The sequence below is a fragment of the Talpa europaea genome (assembly GCF_964194135.1).
Source record: "Talpa europaea genome assembly, chromosome: 10".
Classification (NCBI taxonomy): domain Eukaryota; kingdom Metazoa; phylum Chordata; class Mammalia; order Eulipotyphla; family Talpidae; genus Talpa; species Talpa europaea.
The window spans coordinates 57926945-57943828 of record NC_140077.1 but is presented as its reverse complement, the minus strand read 5'-3'; the positions used below and the strand labels follow the sequence as shown (position 1 = coordinate 57943828).

The following is a 16884-nucleotide window of genomic DNA, read 5'->3' as shown; positions in this document are numbered from 1 at the left end:
TGTATGAGAAAGTGATCAAGCAAATTAAACTGAAGTCAGCAAACTTCCTATATGATTCCAGACCTACACTTGCTTATTTTCTTGTTCAGTGTTCACAACACACAAAGCCATGTGCATGTATTATGACTATCAAGGTTTTAAATTTTAATGTAATTTCTTACAGCACTTAAAATTCCCCACCCACACAGGATACTGCTAGGGATTTGATAGATGTCTGATATAGGCATGGTTATTTAGATAGTAGCCATGGTATAGGCTGTATAGGTTTTAAGAATATGAAGGGAAATGATTGCTTCCTTCTATGGCAGTCTTCATACTTACTGGCTGAATGGTTTTTGGTCAGTTTTCTAACCTCTCATGCCTTAGGATGAGGCCTCATCTATAAAACAGAGATACTACTAACTGCTGGGATGGTTAAAACATTTGTTCCTATTAAAACATTTACTACATGTAAAGCACACAGAACATTGCCTGGCATATAAACACTGAGGACTCCAGTCATTTATGTGAGCACTCAGACTTCTGAATACAGACTTATGTTGCTCTTTCATTCAGTCCAGCTCAGTAGCTGCCAAAATGAAGTGTATATAAGAGTTACTCTATCTGGATGTATTCAGTACTTCTTAGTGATTTGTGAGTGATCGTGATTATTTTGTGCTGACTTTTATATTGGAGATACAGAATAGATGAAATTTCTCAATGTAGTATGGGTCTGATCACAGTTTTAGGTGCATAATAAGATCTCAAATAAATTTGTATTACTCTTGTTTTATGCTAGTCATTTTTTCACTCTTCCAAAATGAATTGATTTTACTATATGCCTTGCTTCCTTATTGTTATCTTCTGCTTTATTGTGTCTTTGAAGATCAGGTCAAGTGGTGATAATGATGCTTATCTTTTATAGTTTGTTTGAAAAGTAGAATTATTATATGTTCATGAAAGTTTTTAAAGATTTATTTATTTATGTATATAAGAACTGGGGTACAGGCCAGAGGTGCAGGGGGTGAGAAGATTCACTAGAGACAGAGCGGGGAACAGAACAGGCAGACTGAAATACACTGCTGAGGGGAGCAGCGGGTGAGACAGGAGAGGTCTGCTGCACCATGTGGGTAGCTCCCTGGCCGGCCGGGGATCGATCTAGTGCTGCAGAGGCTCCTGATAGCTTCACAGTGATGTGCTTAAGCCCTTGTACCACCAGAGAGGCTCATGCTCATGAAAGTTAATAGTATCTGACATATAGTAGGCATTCCATGATTGGTAGACTTTGTTGTTATTTTAGTGGTTTAACTGACTCATTAAATTGGTGATGTATATCAACTAGTGTGTCATAGACTTTATTCCATCCAAACCTTTGGATATCTGTTTTTGCCATACATGGTTCTAGGTAGTAGTGATGAACAGATTGAAGAAATCCTTGCTCTGACAAAGTTTATACCATTGTTAAGTTTCTTAATAATGTAACTAGATTAAGTGTTTGAATTCATTTTTATTTAGATCCATTTACATTGTTTCATCTTGTCACTGCATAAGTTGTCTTTGTTAAAACTTTGTAGACAATTTATCCTATCATTGTGTCTTTCTTCTGTCAGCTCTTTCAAGCATTTGATTGGAGGATTGGATGATGTTTCTAATAAGGCATATGAAGATGCAGAAGCTAAAGCAAAGTAAGTAACATTTTTTCCTTTGGTCTTAGTCTTGATTTAAAAAAAAGTTATAACAAATGTGTTACATATATAAAAATGGTTTTGGCTAGAAATAATATCTTTTATTTCGTTCGGTTTAACAAAGATTAACACTCCAAGGGAAGAAACAAATTACTTAACAGCAAACAAAAGCAAACTGTTCAAAATAATTATTGCACAGTGCGCCTAGTTAGTAAATATATCTCTTCTTAAAAATGAAACTTCAATTTTGTGAGGAAAATAATTTTAACCAGGGGAAATAGTTTAAAATGCTGAACAAACAGTTGTATGTAAATGTATTTCTCCCAATGAAGATACTTTCTGAATGAATGGGAATTGTGTTTAATAATTGTGAAACTGTGTAAAGTAAGTATTCTCCATATGAATATGAATATATTGTTGCTTTAACTGAATTTTGTTGACACTAATATATAAGGATGATATGAGAATAGTATCTTTCCAATTAGTTATCATGTTTGTATAACTCAATATAATTTTATCTACATAAATACTTGCTTTAAAACAAAATTTTTTGACAAAGGTTTTAAGTAATTTTGAGATTTATTTTCTTGCAACATTTTTAGGTTATTTGAAAAGTGTAACCTACATAATCTTCCTCACTTTTTGCCAGTGAAGCAGTCATACAGGCCAACTAGAGGATGAAATTGACCACATTTATCATAAGTAGTTCAGGAACAGAATTTGATTTTAACTTAAAAAGCAAATGAAATAATATTTTTTGAGTTATGAGTCTATGAAGATTAAAAAATTTGGCCTAAAACTAAAATAATTAAGAACTTTAATTTATTCTGACTGATAAAATTCTGTTTTCAAAACTGTGTGTGTGTATTCAAAATTTCTTCTATATGGTTGGCTTTTGTTACCTCTGCCCTTCAAAAGGTCGTAGATTACATCCTGAGTGAGGTTAAATGCCAGCAGTGCTTCTGCCAAAATTTGCTCAGGAAATTATACTCACCAGTTTGAACACCAAATTCCACACAGTCATTGGTATTGCCTATACTGTAGATGATGGGTATTAATTTTTTTGGTTTAGGTTAAAATGCACATTGATACTAAATGTCAACTTTAGTTTCTGATACTAAGCCCAATCCCACTAATAGATGATAGAGGAGGCCATTTAAGATACTTTATGAGATTTAATAGTTATAAAACGTCCTTTGTTATTATTAGACTTTATCCTTGGTGGAACATTTTCTTGCTATATAAAAACTCATAATTTTTGTCAGCATATTTTTTAAAAAAATATGTAGTCAATTAAGATTATCCATGAATCATTTTATACATACGCTTTATGTATATCACTTTTAGCAATCTTTTTTTAAAATCTGTATTATTGTTTATTGAGATAATGTGGTAGAAAACACTGTATATGATTTAGAGGTACAGTTCACACCTCTTCAGATGTATGTTACCACATCACACCCACCACCATAGCAATGTTGATCATCTACAATTGTCCAGTGAGCCGTTTACACTTTGTTCACAAACCCCCATCCTACCCCTCTGGTAGCCTCAATTCTGCAGTCAAGCTTCTATGGTTGCTTTTGATTTAATTTTGTCTGTTTTATTATTTTGTTTCTCTGTATTCCACATAGGAGTGAAATCATCTGATATTCGACTTTCTCCTTCTGACTTATTCTGTAGAATCTCTTCCAGTTCCTTCCATGTTGTCACAAATGGCAAGATTTCATTTTTTTTTTCCAGCTCCATTGCGTGTATATATACCCCATCTTCTTAATCATTCATCTGTTGTTAGGCACTTAGGTTATTTCCATAACCTGGCTATTTTAATTACTGCTACAATGAACATAATAGTACACATGTCCTTTGAATTAGTGTGTTTTATTCTTCATATAAATACATAGGTGGAATTGCTGTGTCATATGCTAGATCTATTTTTAATAATTTGAGAAACCAACATACTATTTTTCCATAGGCCCTAGACCCTTCTACATTCCCATTGCAGCTGTTGGTAATCTTGAAAATTCACCTAGAATCTATTTGAGCAAATATCTAAATATTCTGAGAGTCACTAGAAAAAGTCAGAAATCTTTTAAGCTAATGCATTCTTTGATCTATTTCTGTTTCCTTGTTAAACTTGAGACAGATTCTCTAATGAAAGGTTTTGCATAGCTCCTATTTACCCAAAGTCAAGGTCAGACACAGGCTTCAAATTTATCAGTGATGGGAAACTGATTATGGATGAATTGTATCTTTTTTAATGTATTATTGGCCTATAAAAATAACTATATGTGCATCTCATGAATTCCCATCTTTTGGATTTATTTGCATATGCTACTACTAAAAGGCTGTAAGGGAAACAGTTATACCAAAATTCTGATTAAGATAATTATAAGACAGGTGTGGCAACAACTTGTCAGTATGAAAAATATGACCCTAGGTCAGGTTCTACTCCTAACTCTGTCATTCCTAACCAAGGGATCTTGGTCATGATATAATAGTTATCTCTTCATTTCACTATCTTATATATAAATGGAATTTTTGTGATTTAATTGATTGTAATATTTAAAAAATACTTCATAAATTATAGAGTTATACAAGTGGATGATGATGTTGGAAATATACACCAATGCATTTGATATATGGTTGGATTTATAGACATTCTACATAGCTGTTGTATAAAACTAAGTTTACCTGGGAAAGAAGTTGTTAATCTTATGTAGGCAAACTACTCTAACTTTGGTGGCATATGTTAAAGCTAGTCTGAAGATACCCATTAATGCGATTATTATAAATAAGTAACAGTTAAAAGAAAGCTCTTTATAGGATCAATGAAGGACAGTGAAATGACTATCTACCACTAAGTATTATAAGATTTTTGTTATTTGAACCATAAATCTGATATATTATAATGAACCAGTATGTTCACACTTCGATATTCAATGACTGGGACAGATTTGTTTGACTGTTCTATTCAGTTAATACTAAATCTAAATGAACACCTTGTACATATTACTTAGTAGTAGTTATCCTTTAGAAAATGGGACTATCTTGATGAAATAAGTATCCAAAACATTTAATTCAAATTTTTTACAGGTCAATAATATAAACTTTATTCCTCGAAATAGCCAATACATATATATACACACACATAAATACAAACTGGGAATGTATTTGCTCTCCAACTGGAGCAGGGATTGTTTAAATTTTTAGACTACTAGCATTTTATAACTTTCTAATTAATAATATCCACAGATTTCTGAAGTTGAAAGTATCTTTTCAATTAGGGGTCTTTTCACTCAGAGAAGACAAACTGAATTATTTTCCAGGGGAGAGCTTTTTAGTTGAACTAATAAGTTTAAACATCTATTTGTGTTGTCTATTTGTCTATTTCAAATGAATTTCTTCCCCTGATTACATTGTGACTCCACTTTGTATTTAAGGAACTTATAAGTTTTATCAATATGGAAGGACTCAGAACAGATTCTACACCCTAGATAATTCATTAATATCTCTAAAGTCCTACATAGATCATAAAAACTGTAAACTTAAAACCAAAGTGTTCATTTTACTTGACTGTATGAACTTTTTTTTTGAGGTGTCCTTAATTTCTTAGAACTCAACTAAAAATTAATTTTCCATGTGAAATCATCATTGGTATTATCTTAATATGCCTATTTCTGGTAAAGGACAAAAAATGAGATTAACTGTAAATATTTATTTAAAAAATTTAGAAATTCTCATCTGGAAAACACTGACTGCTAGCATATCTGGCAGAATATGGCATATCTGGCATATCACTGGCAAAATGATTTCACCAATGAAATCACAGATGAAAATCTATGCTGACTATTTCTCTCAGATGACTGGTCTGGGAAGGTTGGTCCAATGAAATTACTCTCAGAATTCCTCTACTACAGGATATGTGCCCTCAGCATGTCTCCTGAGATATGTTTCTTACTGATAAAATCATTCTTGATAGAAACTTTACCTGTGTGGCATGTTTAAGCTTTTTTTGTTTGCTGCTAATTGTCAACTAAGGGCTTTTCCTTTGGAAACATAAATTTATAATTCCAAAGATATTAGAAGAGATATAAGAAGAGGGCCTCCCCTAGTGGCGCAGGCGGTTGAGCACAGCGCTATGAAGCTGTCTGCAGCCTCTGCAGTGCCGGTTTGATCCCGGCCAGCCAGTGAGGGTCCCACATGGCACAGCAGGCCTCTCCTGTCGTGCCTGCTGCTCCCCTCAGCTGTGTATTTCGTCAGTCTGCCTGTTCTGTTCCCCACTCTGTCTCTGGTGAATCCTCTCACCCCCCTACCCGCGCATCTATCCTGTACCCCATTTCTTGTATAACTAAACTTTAAAAAAAAAAGAGAGCTATTAGAAGACACAGCATTAGATTAAAGATCATTCATTAAAACCTTATCAAAAGCAGAAAGTGGCATGTGTGATGAATGGTACACATTTATTTTCCTTTGAGAATATGTATTCATTCATTGAATAATCATTTATAAATTAACTTATAAGTTAAGCATTGTGCTTTATGACATGCATACTAAATAGGAAGTGTGTTTTCTGATATTAAGAATCATCCAATTTAGTCGGGAGACTGTTCTATTACTCGATGTTTGTTTTCAGTATTTATCTCTAAGAATAAATTATATTTATTGTGATACATCTCTTTTTGTGTAGAGAAACCTGTCTCCTCATTTAGAACTTGCCTTGCAGAAATATCAAATAGAAAAGATACACATCTTTATTAGAAATATTTCTGATATGTGAATATAGGCTATTCTGAAGTGAAATATCTTGAAATTTTACTATCATTGCTGTCTTAATTGCTATATATATAGATAGATAGTTCAGTGTAATTTGTTAATTTTAATACTTTATCATAAAAATATGCTCGCTAATAAGATGATTTACATATAGCCACAGGTAGATTCCATAGTGAAGGATACACCAAACCAACATTTGAATCATCAGTCTTTAATTTATTATGACACTTTTATTAAAATTCTTTGTACTTTGATTGAAAAATTAAAGTGAGGCAAAGACAAAAGAAACCAAAAATCACTTTCAGCTAATCAATCACAGCTGCTAATAACTATGTTTGTGTTTTACAGTTACACTTCTAATGAATGTACTACTTTATATTCAACTTTTTTCCATTTAGTATCCATCACATAAACATTTATAACATGATTGTATAAAATTCATAAACATTTTGGCAGTGGCCTGAAAACACAACGAAAGGACAACTTCTATTTAGATTGATTGCAGTTTAGCCTTGTTGAATCAACTTACTGTGCTTTTTAGAATGAGAGCTCAGTCACTTCTTAAGGAAAAAAAAAGCACCAGACAACTTAAAAAATAAAAAAACCCTTCAAATTAGTCCCACCTAGCAACATTTACCACATTATTTTCTGTCATGATATAATAAAAAAGTGGGTGCAGCATATTTTACCATTTGCTTCAGCTGGCTTAGGCTTTATCCTGCTACACTTAAGGAGCCATGGCAAAGCCCTCTGGTTGGGAAGCTCTCACAGCTCTATAAATATAGATTCAAAAATGTATTTATTTATGATACAATTTATTGATTATCAGTATTTTTCTTCATGAGGAAATCTTTGTTATGGCAAAATCTGTGCAAACCTCTAAATGAGTGTGGTCCAGTTATTTAATCTATATAACTTGATATAATGCACATTTATTTTTTTTAAGATTGATTGATTGATTGCATAGAACTGGGGTTTAGGCCAGAGATGCTGAGGTGTGAGAGGATTCGCCAGAGACAGAGTGGGGGTCAAACAGGTAGATCTGCTGAAATAAACTGTTGACGGGAGCAGTGGGTGAGACAGGAGAGGTCTGCTGCACCATATGTGGGTTAGCTCTCTCGCAGGAGATCGAATGTATGCCATAGCCCTATAATGAAGATTTAAAGCCATCCTACAAAGCCTCTGTAGCCCCTTTGGTTCAGCCAGCATAATACATATTTATTCACTTTGTCTATGCATTTATTTAATAATTTTTTGTGTGTAACAGAATGTTACATATATAAATGTATAACTGTTACATACAAAGCATTGACTAAAATAGAATTGCCCCTTACCTTCATAGTACATGTGGTTTAGTGAGAGAGAGAGAGAGAGAGAGAGAGAGAGAGAGAGAGAGACATTGATCATTATGGGAATGTTTCCAAATGTCATTATGGGAAGTGACATTTTGAGTTGAATTTTGAAGACTGCATGGTAAGATTTATACAGAGAAACAGCATGTACAAATTCCTCAAATAGAAAACAACATTACATATTTAAGGAACCAAAGTGCCAGTAAATATAGTAGCACACAGCATACAAAAAAGAGATCAGAAAGAGAATGGCTGAGTTCAAATCTTTCAAAATTTTGTATTCCATGTTAGGGACTTACGGAAAGTACATCCGACTTAGAAGCTAATGCATGAGATGAGTTTATATAATCCAACACTTTCCTCTGTGAGTGGAGAAGTGTAAAATGAAAGCAGGGTCAACAACTAGATTATTTTCCAGGTAAAAGGTAATGTTAGACAGGAATAGAAGGAGATCAGTAAAGAATTAAAGAGAGTAAAACATTTGAGAGTTATTTAGGGAGCAAAGTTAATAGGTCTTCATGTGGAAATAGATATTGGTGATGAAGGGGAGAAAGGATAAGGATAATGCAAGAATTCTTGATTTGGAAATCAAAAGGCTATCGCATTCTCTATGATAGTGGAAGATTATATAATTACTATGTTTCAAGAGTAGCGTGATTTGAATAGCTTTTGAGCTGTCAGGTTAAATATAAAGTACCTTTGAGACTTGGTTAGAAAGTTTTTAGAGCTCAGAGAAGAAGGTGGTATTTATTTGCAAATAGTGATCCTTTAGCTAGTAGATGGTAATTAAAGATATGGTGCAGTAGAAAATAGAGAATGAGAGAAGCATACCTCTGAGGACTGATTTTTGAGGAACTTTAGCATTTAAGAAATCAAGGAAAGAAAACAAGCCACACACACACACACACACAAACACAAACACAACATACACTGAAAAGGAGGATTAGTGATAGAAGGGAAGTCAGATACATCCCAGAAACCAAGAACAGCATTTGTTTCAAGAATGAAGGAAGACACGATAATATTGTAAGTTAGTGAGAGTTCCAGTGTGTTAACAAATGCCAACTGGATTTAACAAATCACTTGTTTATTTTCATCTTCAGGTGATGTGACTGGGATTAAATCTCCAAATATAGACAGAAAATGAATTTGATTTGAAAGCAAGAGTCAATGAGTTTATACAAAATTATAAGAAGTCTCAAATTAGCCAAAAATATATAATGGAAGATTGTTAACTTTCAAAATGGTGAGAGAATTGAGCACTTTAAATCCAATAGAGAAGGTAAGAATATAAAACCGAGAGCATTTAAGACTAGACAAGTGGGTCTCTGTTCCTTTTAACTATCAAAGACAAAACCAGACCCCTTCAAAAGAACGGTCAGACCATTTCCACCCCAAAATTCACACCACTTTGTGAGGTGTTTTCTTAGCCACGAAGGTTTCATGTTTCTGTCTTATATTAGGTAATAATTCAGTAGGTTTAAATGTCCTTACTTTAAAGAACCTAAATAAAAAAATTACCTAAGAGGAATTAAAATATTTCCCCTAAATGATAGTATTATTTCATGCATAAGCTCCTTTTCCTCCAGAGGAAATATAAATCTCCTAATGGAGGGGCAGAATAAAGAGAGATAGTCAGGAAGCAAGGAGACAACAGTTTTCCAAACTTAAAGACTGTTTTGTCTTGCTCTATTCTTAGTGCACCTCATTATGTCCATTTACTCTCTAACTTGCCCTGGAAAAAAAGCACTTTTCATAATAGATTCATCTAATACAGAAATATGAAGTGAACAAAAAAGAGGAAACTATGGTAGGGGGACTATAAATACGACTAGTACCCAAGACAGAACACTTGCATGAACCAAGAATGAAGCAGAAAAAAAATAGGCACCAGGGTTGATTCTGACTCGTTGCCACTAAAGAGCAAAGCACCAGAATCACTTCCCTCAACTCTGCAAGAACAATAGAGAATATAACCTGTTTGTGAAGGGACCACTCTGTTGATCTTTAAATTTAGCCCACGTAAATATATCACTCCTGTTTTAATAATTAGTCCTCACTGCTTTAAAGCTCCCCATCTGTTTACAAGTTCATTTGAAAAGGAACACTTTAGTCTGTCTGATATTTTCGAGATTAGTTTTGGTGCTGATCCTCACTGTTTGGCACAGTATGACAACAATAAAAGACGTTCTTTCATTACATCTTATTAGCATAGACAAATTTTTGCTCACTCTGCTTGTCATGGGGCTGTTATTCTGTGTTCTTTAGAACCAGGAGAAATGCAGACTCTGCTAGTCCTCTGGAAACTCATATCAAATGTATCTCGAAACAAAAGAAGCTATGTAAATCAGTTATTTGGTAACCTCTTCCCAAGTGCCTCAGGGTCATCCAGCATCTCACAAACATGAGATTTTAAATACCCAATCAAATATGCATGAAGTTGTTCTTTTGAACATCCTGACTTCAAAATTTTGGCATTTATTAGGTTTTTTTGTTTTTTGTTTTTGGCCAGGCATTTTAAAGATCTTAGTATTCCCACAAACTTATCAAGACTTTGTTTAAACCAATTTGGACTTGATCTCAGCAATTCTTGGGTAAATGAGCCTGGAAAATTGTTTTTCCCCCTATGGAAAGAATTCAACTGAGCAATATCCTGTTCCAGAATGGGAACTATATGCCAATTAAATGGAAAGAACACTGAGAATGGCTTTATGAAATAGCCCTCAAACCAGAATTAGAACTTGCTGACCATTTCTAGGGCTGAGTAGTCAGAAGACAACCCAGTCCCATTCCCTGGGCTATAAAAATTGTTTTCCATTTTATTGCAGTGCAAAGCATAGGAGACTTAAAAAATTTGCAGCTGTTGGCCCTGAACTAATAAGTAGGCTTTCAGCTGTGCAGGAGCTGTTTACTTTTCAAATTCCAGTACATGTAATCAGGTTGAAAAGAGGTATGGAATAGTTTCCAAGGCCACTGAGATGCTAACAGATTAACACTTAGTATGACTTGTGACTGCAGAGACCATCAAAGTAAATTTTTCTTTCAAATACAGTGAGACTGATTTGGCAGCTCTCTTAAGAAATGATTTTCATGATATAACTACTTGGCCTTAGGTAGGAGTATTTTTTTTTTGGGGGGGGATTCATTAAAAATGTTAAAACTCTCAAAGGCCATTTGCTAATTCATTCTATAAATGCTTATCTTTAAGACTCCCTTGGTAGCAAGATTTTATAGAGGTGAATTTGGGTATGTCCTTGCATGCAGCCTTTTCTAATTGACAGAGCAGAGAACTAAAGATAATTGAAAATTCCAGTGCTTGGTGGATGAAGACAAGTCATTTCCTTTTGATGCTTGTTTTCTTCTTCTGAATAGGAATGATGATTCCTTTCAACTATTGCCATTTTAGATGACAGTGATTGGAAATGACTTTTGAAACATCAAAGCTCTTTAAATCCCATGGATAGTTTGGTCTCATATGGCAATTTAGGTTGGCCTTTCCATATCCCCAAGCTTTCACAGAAAAGAAAGCAACCCAATAGCTGTCCTTGGGTACACAGATGTCTTAGAGCCTGTTTGTGATACGACACTTTCTAAAATGCAGCAAAGAATAATATCTAGTATATCCTTTTCTATTCTCAACAGTTTTGAATGAAAAATAATTAACTTTGGCTAAATTTTCCTTCTTTATTCAGGGAAGTCTTCTCCTGGAGTACATATAGTTTATAGCATAATTCTATTCCCACTTTACATACAACACTGGAGCCTTCTTTTTTGGTTTTAATTTCGAAACAGCATTGCATTAAAATATATCTTAGGTATGCATCATTGTAAATCAACATCTTTATTTACTACATTTAATTTACCATTAAAAGTTCAAGTCTATAGTTTATTCAGCTAACCCTTTATAACCAATTGACCCACCTTCCTACCTACTTCTCATTTGATAACTCCATTTTGCCTTACAATCTAAAGGTTTATTTTTGTTTTATTTAGTTCATTTGTTTTATTAGTTTATGTGCAGTGGATGAATGAGTCAAATGATAGAACATGTATATAAAGTTATTTAGCCCTGTGATTTTGTTTTGGAAAGATTTTCTTTTTATTACTGTTCAATTTCAGTTCTTGTGATTGATTTATTGTAATCTTATGTTCGTCCTCATTTAATCTTGGTCTTGTAATGTTTCCACTTCTTCAAAGCTACAAAATTTTTGTTGTACAATTGTTCTTCATCATTACTTAGGGTCCTTTGTATTTCTGTGCAATTTGTTCTAATTTCTCCTTCCTGTTTATTAATGTTTTCTTTTTAACTTAGCTAGAGGTTTATGTATTTTATCTTCTTAAAGATTGAAATCTTAGTTTCACACATATGTTGTATAGTCCTTTTCATTTCTAATCCATTTATTTCCATTGTTATTTCAGGTTTCCTTTCTTTTACTAACTTTGGGTTTTATGTATTACCTTGCTATCGCCTTATTATGATATTGTTTATTTGAAATTATTCCTGCTTCTTAATGTGAACCTGTGTTGAAATTATCTTCCCATTTATGATTACTTTTACTGCATCACATAGATTCTGCTAAGTTTTATCCTCATCATTAGTCTCAAGGTATTTTTCTGATATGTCTTAATTTCTCTTTTATCTAATAGCTTTTAATGTATTGTTTAGTCTCCTATAATTTAGTTATTCTGTTTTTTTTATAGTTGATTTCTAGTGTTATGTCTTTATGGTTACAAGGAGTAATTGGTATGATTTTAATCCTTGTAGCATTATTGACAGTTGATTTGTCCTACATATGATCCATTCCTGAAATTAGTCCATATGCACTTGAAAAAAAAAAAAAGTGTGCAGTGGTTTTCGGGTGGAGTTTTTTCTAGATGACAGATCTATTGATCTTGCTTGTCATTTAAAGATGTCATTTGCCTATTTGTTCTCCAGCTGATCTGTCTATATATGTACATAGAGTATTAAAATCCTCTAGTATGACTGTGTTGTTGTCAGTGTCTCTCTTTTGTTCCATTAGTAATTGTATTGTGTATCTATCTGCTTCATCATCATTATACATGTATTTGTGAGTATTACTGCTGTATTAGTCTGTCAATCATAAAGTTTTGTATATCTCTACCTCATACTAACTTTTTAAACTGAAAGTCTATTTTAGCTTATGTAAGTATAGGTGTTTCTGCCCTTTTTGATTACCATTTCCTTGTAGAATTTTCTTTTAGTCTCTAACTCAGTGCTAGTCATTGTTGGTAAAACAGGTTTCCTATAAACAACAGAAGGTTGGACTTTATTTTGAGATACATTCAGCCACTCTATATCTTTTTAACAAGTGAATTCAAACCATTTAAATTTAAGATCATTATTGAAATATGTGCTTCTTGCCATATTTTTTTGCTATTTACTTTTTTGTGTTTGCCTTTGCTTTTTTTTTTTGTGGGACCCTTGCCAGCGGCTGGGGAATGAATCAGCGCTACAGAGGCTGCAGGCAGCCTCTCAGCCCAGCACTCAACTGCTGTGCCACCAGGGGAGGCTCTGCCTTTGCTTTTTTTCATATATATTTTACTTTTATGATTTGCTGTGGTTTCATTTCCATTATATTATGTTACTTCTATTGAATTTTGTTTGAAGGTTCTGCTAAGGTATGAGACAATCTGGTCTCAAACTTGTCCTGATGGGCCCTATTATTACTGCCCCCTTCATGTTATGTAATTCAGGTATCTGTTACCTTTATAACCTTTATATTTATTTTATTATTGCTTATATTATAACCCCCTCATGACTTCTTTCATGTGCAACTTGGTACTGATGAACCCTTCTAGTTTTTGCTTTCAATTAAGTTCCTTACTCTTTATGTTTTTTGAATGTTAATCTTGCAGGTAAAGGAGTCTAGACTTGAAATCTTTTTCTTTAAGTACCTTACATATCTCTTGCCACTCCCTTCTGGCCTATAAGTTTTCTACTAAAGAGTCCATGGACAGTCTAACTGGCATTCCCAAATAGGTTACCCATTTTTTTCTTTTAAAGTTTTAAATATTTTGTCCTTGTCATTGGCTTTCAACAGTTTTAATATAATGTGTCTTGAAGTTTGTCTGGTATTATTTTTTGGAACTATTTGGGCCTCTTGTGTCAGGACTTCTGGTTTGTTTTCCAGGTTAACAGTCATAGATGCAAGCTTCCTACTCTGTTATGGTTGCAATTTGTGTAGGGGATCCACATCAATCCCCTCCTCAAGGTCCACACCTAAGTCTAAATGTCTTATATAGCCTCATGTCAGTCTAGGCCTCTAGACTATGTTTGAGCACAGGTGCAGTACTGGGAATACCTTACAACAGAGACGAGACTTAAACCAGGAGTTATTCTCTTTGCTTTTACAGTACAGAGACTTAGACTGGGGTACTTGCTTCTGTTGTTAGATACAGTGACTTATACTCTTATATACAGTGACTTATACTATGATTAGTGAAAGCATTTAGTTATTGTCTCTGTTTTAGCTCTGGTTTGAGAGGTGGCAGGTGTCTTATATATCATAGTTTTAGCCTGCAACTAATAGCCTCTTCTACGTGGAGATATAGGTCATCCAACCTGGCGCGCTCTGCCAGTTCAGGCTCTAAATGTTGTATATTGGGAGACTCAATATATAATCACTCTGTACCCCTGCTTCTATAGATTTACAATGGCTATAGCTTCTATACCTTTCCAATAGTACATCCTTTGCCCCACATGCCAACACTGTGATCCCTTTGTCCAATGCAGAACCAGATCTCAAAAATTCCTGCTGTGCATATATGACCTTAAGTCAACAACTGTAGGAGGAGTCATATGGAAGCAGCCCCCTATCCCCAAACTCTGTGAGCTGTACTGCCCATGTATCACTGCAAATACAGTTATGTTCAAGATTTTCCTTCTTCTGTATACCATTGCTCCCAATACATGCTATAGTTATCCATTTATCTTTCATTGCATTTACTGAATTTGTTCTGCTGCAATTCAGTTGTGAGTATATTGAAAAGGCAAGCTGGGTATTTTGAAGTTTTTGAGGAGTCTCCAAACAGTTTTTCTTAATGGCTGTACCAGTTTACCTTCCTACCAACTGTGAACAGAGTTCCTTTCTCTGCATACCCTCACCAAGGTTATGCCGTTATTGAGAGAAAACCCTGAACCTAGTGAAAACTAGGCTAGTGCTTGGTGCTTAATGAGGTACCTCTAGCGAGGCTGTATTCTTTTAGTGGGAAGAATATTACAGAGGAGTTGGGAGAACATAGTCTTACAGCACGGACACTAGTTTCTCCATGTAAATATGAGTACAGGGTTTAATGCTTAGTCCCCCAGTACCTCTGGGCCTGTCCATAATTTTGTAAAACTGGCAATCCTGAAATCTTTTCTGGCTTAAATGTTTGCATTGTGGAACTTGACAACCATTATTTTATTTATTTTTTAAATTTTATATATTTTTTACATTACTTTTCATTTTTGTACAATGTATGCATTTTCATCTTGGTTACAGTCCTCATACAATTCCCACCCCCCTTATTTTGACTGTAATCCGCCTACCCACCTACCCTCCCCTTGGAGAGTATCTCTGTTTATAGTTGCTTATTGATTTTGATTTTTACTTTATTAGAATTAGTCTTTTTCCTGGTCCCTTATTTACGTTTTCTAAATTCCTGCTCTGAGTGAGACCATCGGTATTATTCTTTTTCTTTCTGGCTTATTTCGTTGAGCATGATCCCTTCCAGCTCCATCCATGTTGCTGCAAATGGCATGAGTTTATCTTTTTTGATTGCTGAGTAATATTCCATTGTGTATATGTACCACATCTTCTTGATCCAGTCATCTATTTTTGGGCATCTGGGTTGTTTCCACAGCTTAGCTATTGTAAATAGTGCTGCTATAAACATAGGGGTGCAGGTGCCCTTTTGAATTAATGATTCTGTGTCCTTTGGGTAAATACCTAGGAGTGGAGTTGCTGGATTATATGGAAGCTCCATCTTTACAGGTTGAGGAATCTCCACACAGCTTTCTATAGTTGGGTTGGACCAGTTTGCACTCCCACCAGCAGTGCAGGAGAGTTCCTTTTTCTCAGCATCCTTACCAACATTTGTTGTTGCTAGTTTTTTTAATATGTGCCATTCTCAGTAGTGTAAGATGGTATCTCATTGTATTTTGATTTGTATTTCCCTGATTACAAGTGATGCTGAACATTTTTTTCATCTGTCTGGACAACCATTATTTTAGAGGCAAAGTCCTTTTAATATAAACAATATATTCACCTTTGCCTTTTTAAAATTTACAATGAAGACTTATTTATGATTGACAATAAAAAAACAGGACCTTAAGGATTATGGGGTAACTTGTTTATATTTTAACAAAGGTCACTAAGTTATTTTTCTTTCCTCTTCAAATCTGAAAGTATTGCTGCTAATGCTTCCTTTATTCGAAATATTTAAATAAAATTATGCAATTATATTGCAAGTATATTTTGATAACTCATAATAGTTAAATTAGCCTTTAGAAACAGCATTTTTCATTTTCATTATTATGCACACAATTTTCTCTTGCCAATATGACATTTAGATATGATAAGTCAGGCTATCTTTCAATAAAATGCCATTAGGAAATTACAGATTACCTCTGAAACTTGAAATGTTACACCAGTATTTTCCCCCATGAACTCTTTTAAAAAGAAATGATTTTTAAGGAATGAATTAAAATGACAGCATAAATCATTTTAATACAATGAACATAATACACAATGTTAATTTATGTCTTTAAATTGTTATTTGAAGAAGATAAGATATGACAGAAATGAAGCATATCTATTGCTCACAGTCATTCCCATGTATTATACCAGGTTTTTGCGAATAAATAAATTGCAAATATTTGTCAACTTTATAGACTGTATTAATTCAGGCAACCAGCTTCTTCCCTAGTACATCAGACATGTATGGTATAAAACAACACTATTAATCTGATAATCAGAAACTGTATCAACATTTTAGACAACCTACATAAGTTACCATTTGAGTATACTGAATTGTAACAATCCTATTATCCTTGAAAAGGGGGATATGACAGCTTCTAAAATGGTGAA

General features: G+C 33.9%; 1 protein-coding gene across 2 annotated transcripts in view; it reads left to right on the top strand.

The window, feature by feature from the left end:
- Nucleotides 1–16884, top strand: part of PRKG1 (protein kinase cGMP-dependent 1) — a gene marked incomplete at both ends in the record, with an annotated part of 1336641 nt that overhangs the window by 1219137 nt on the left and 100620 nt on the right. For both annotated transcript variants that reach the window (XM_084246048.1, XM_084246047.1), the window contains one exon: nt 1590–1664. In XM_084246048.1, the coding sequence (XP_084102174.1) occupies nt 1590–1664 (75 nt within the window). The remainder of the gene's footprint in view (nt 1–1589; nt 1665–16884) is intronic.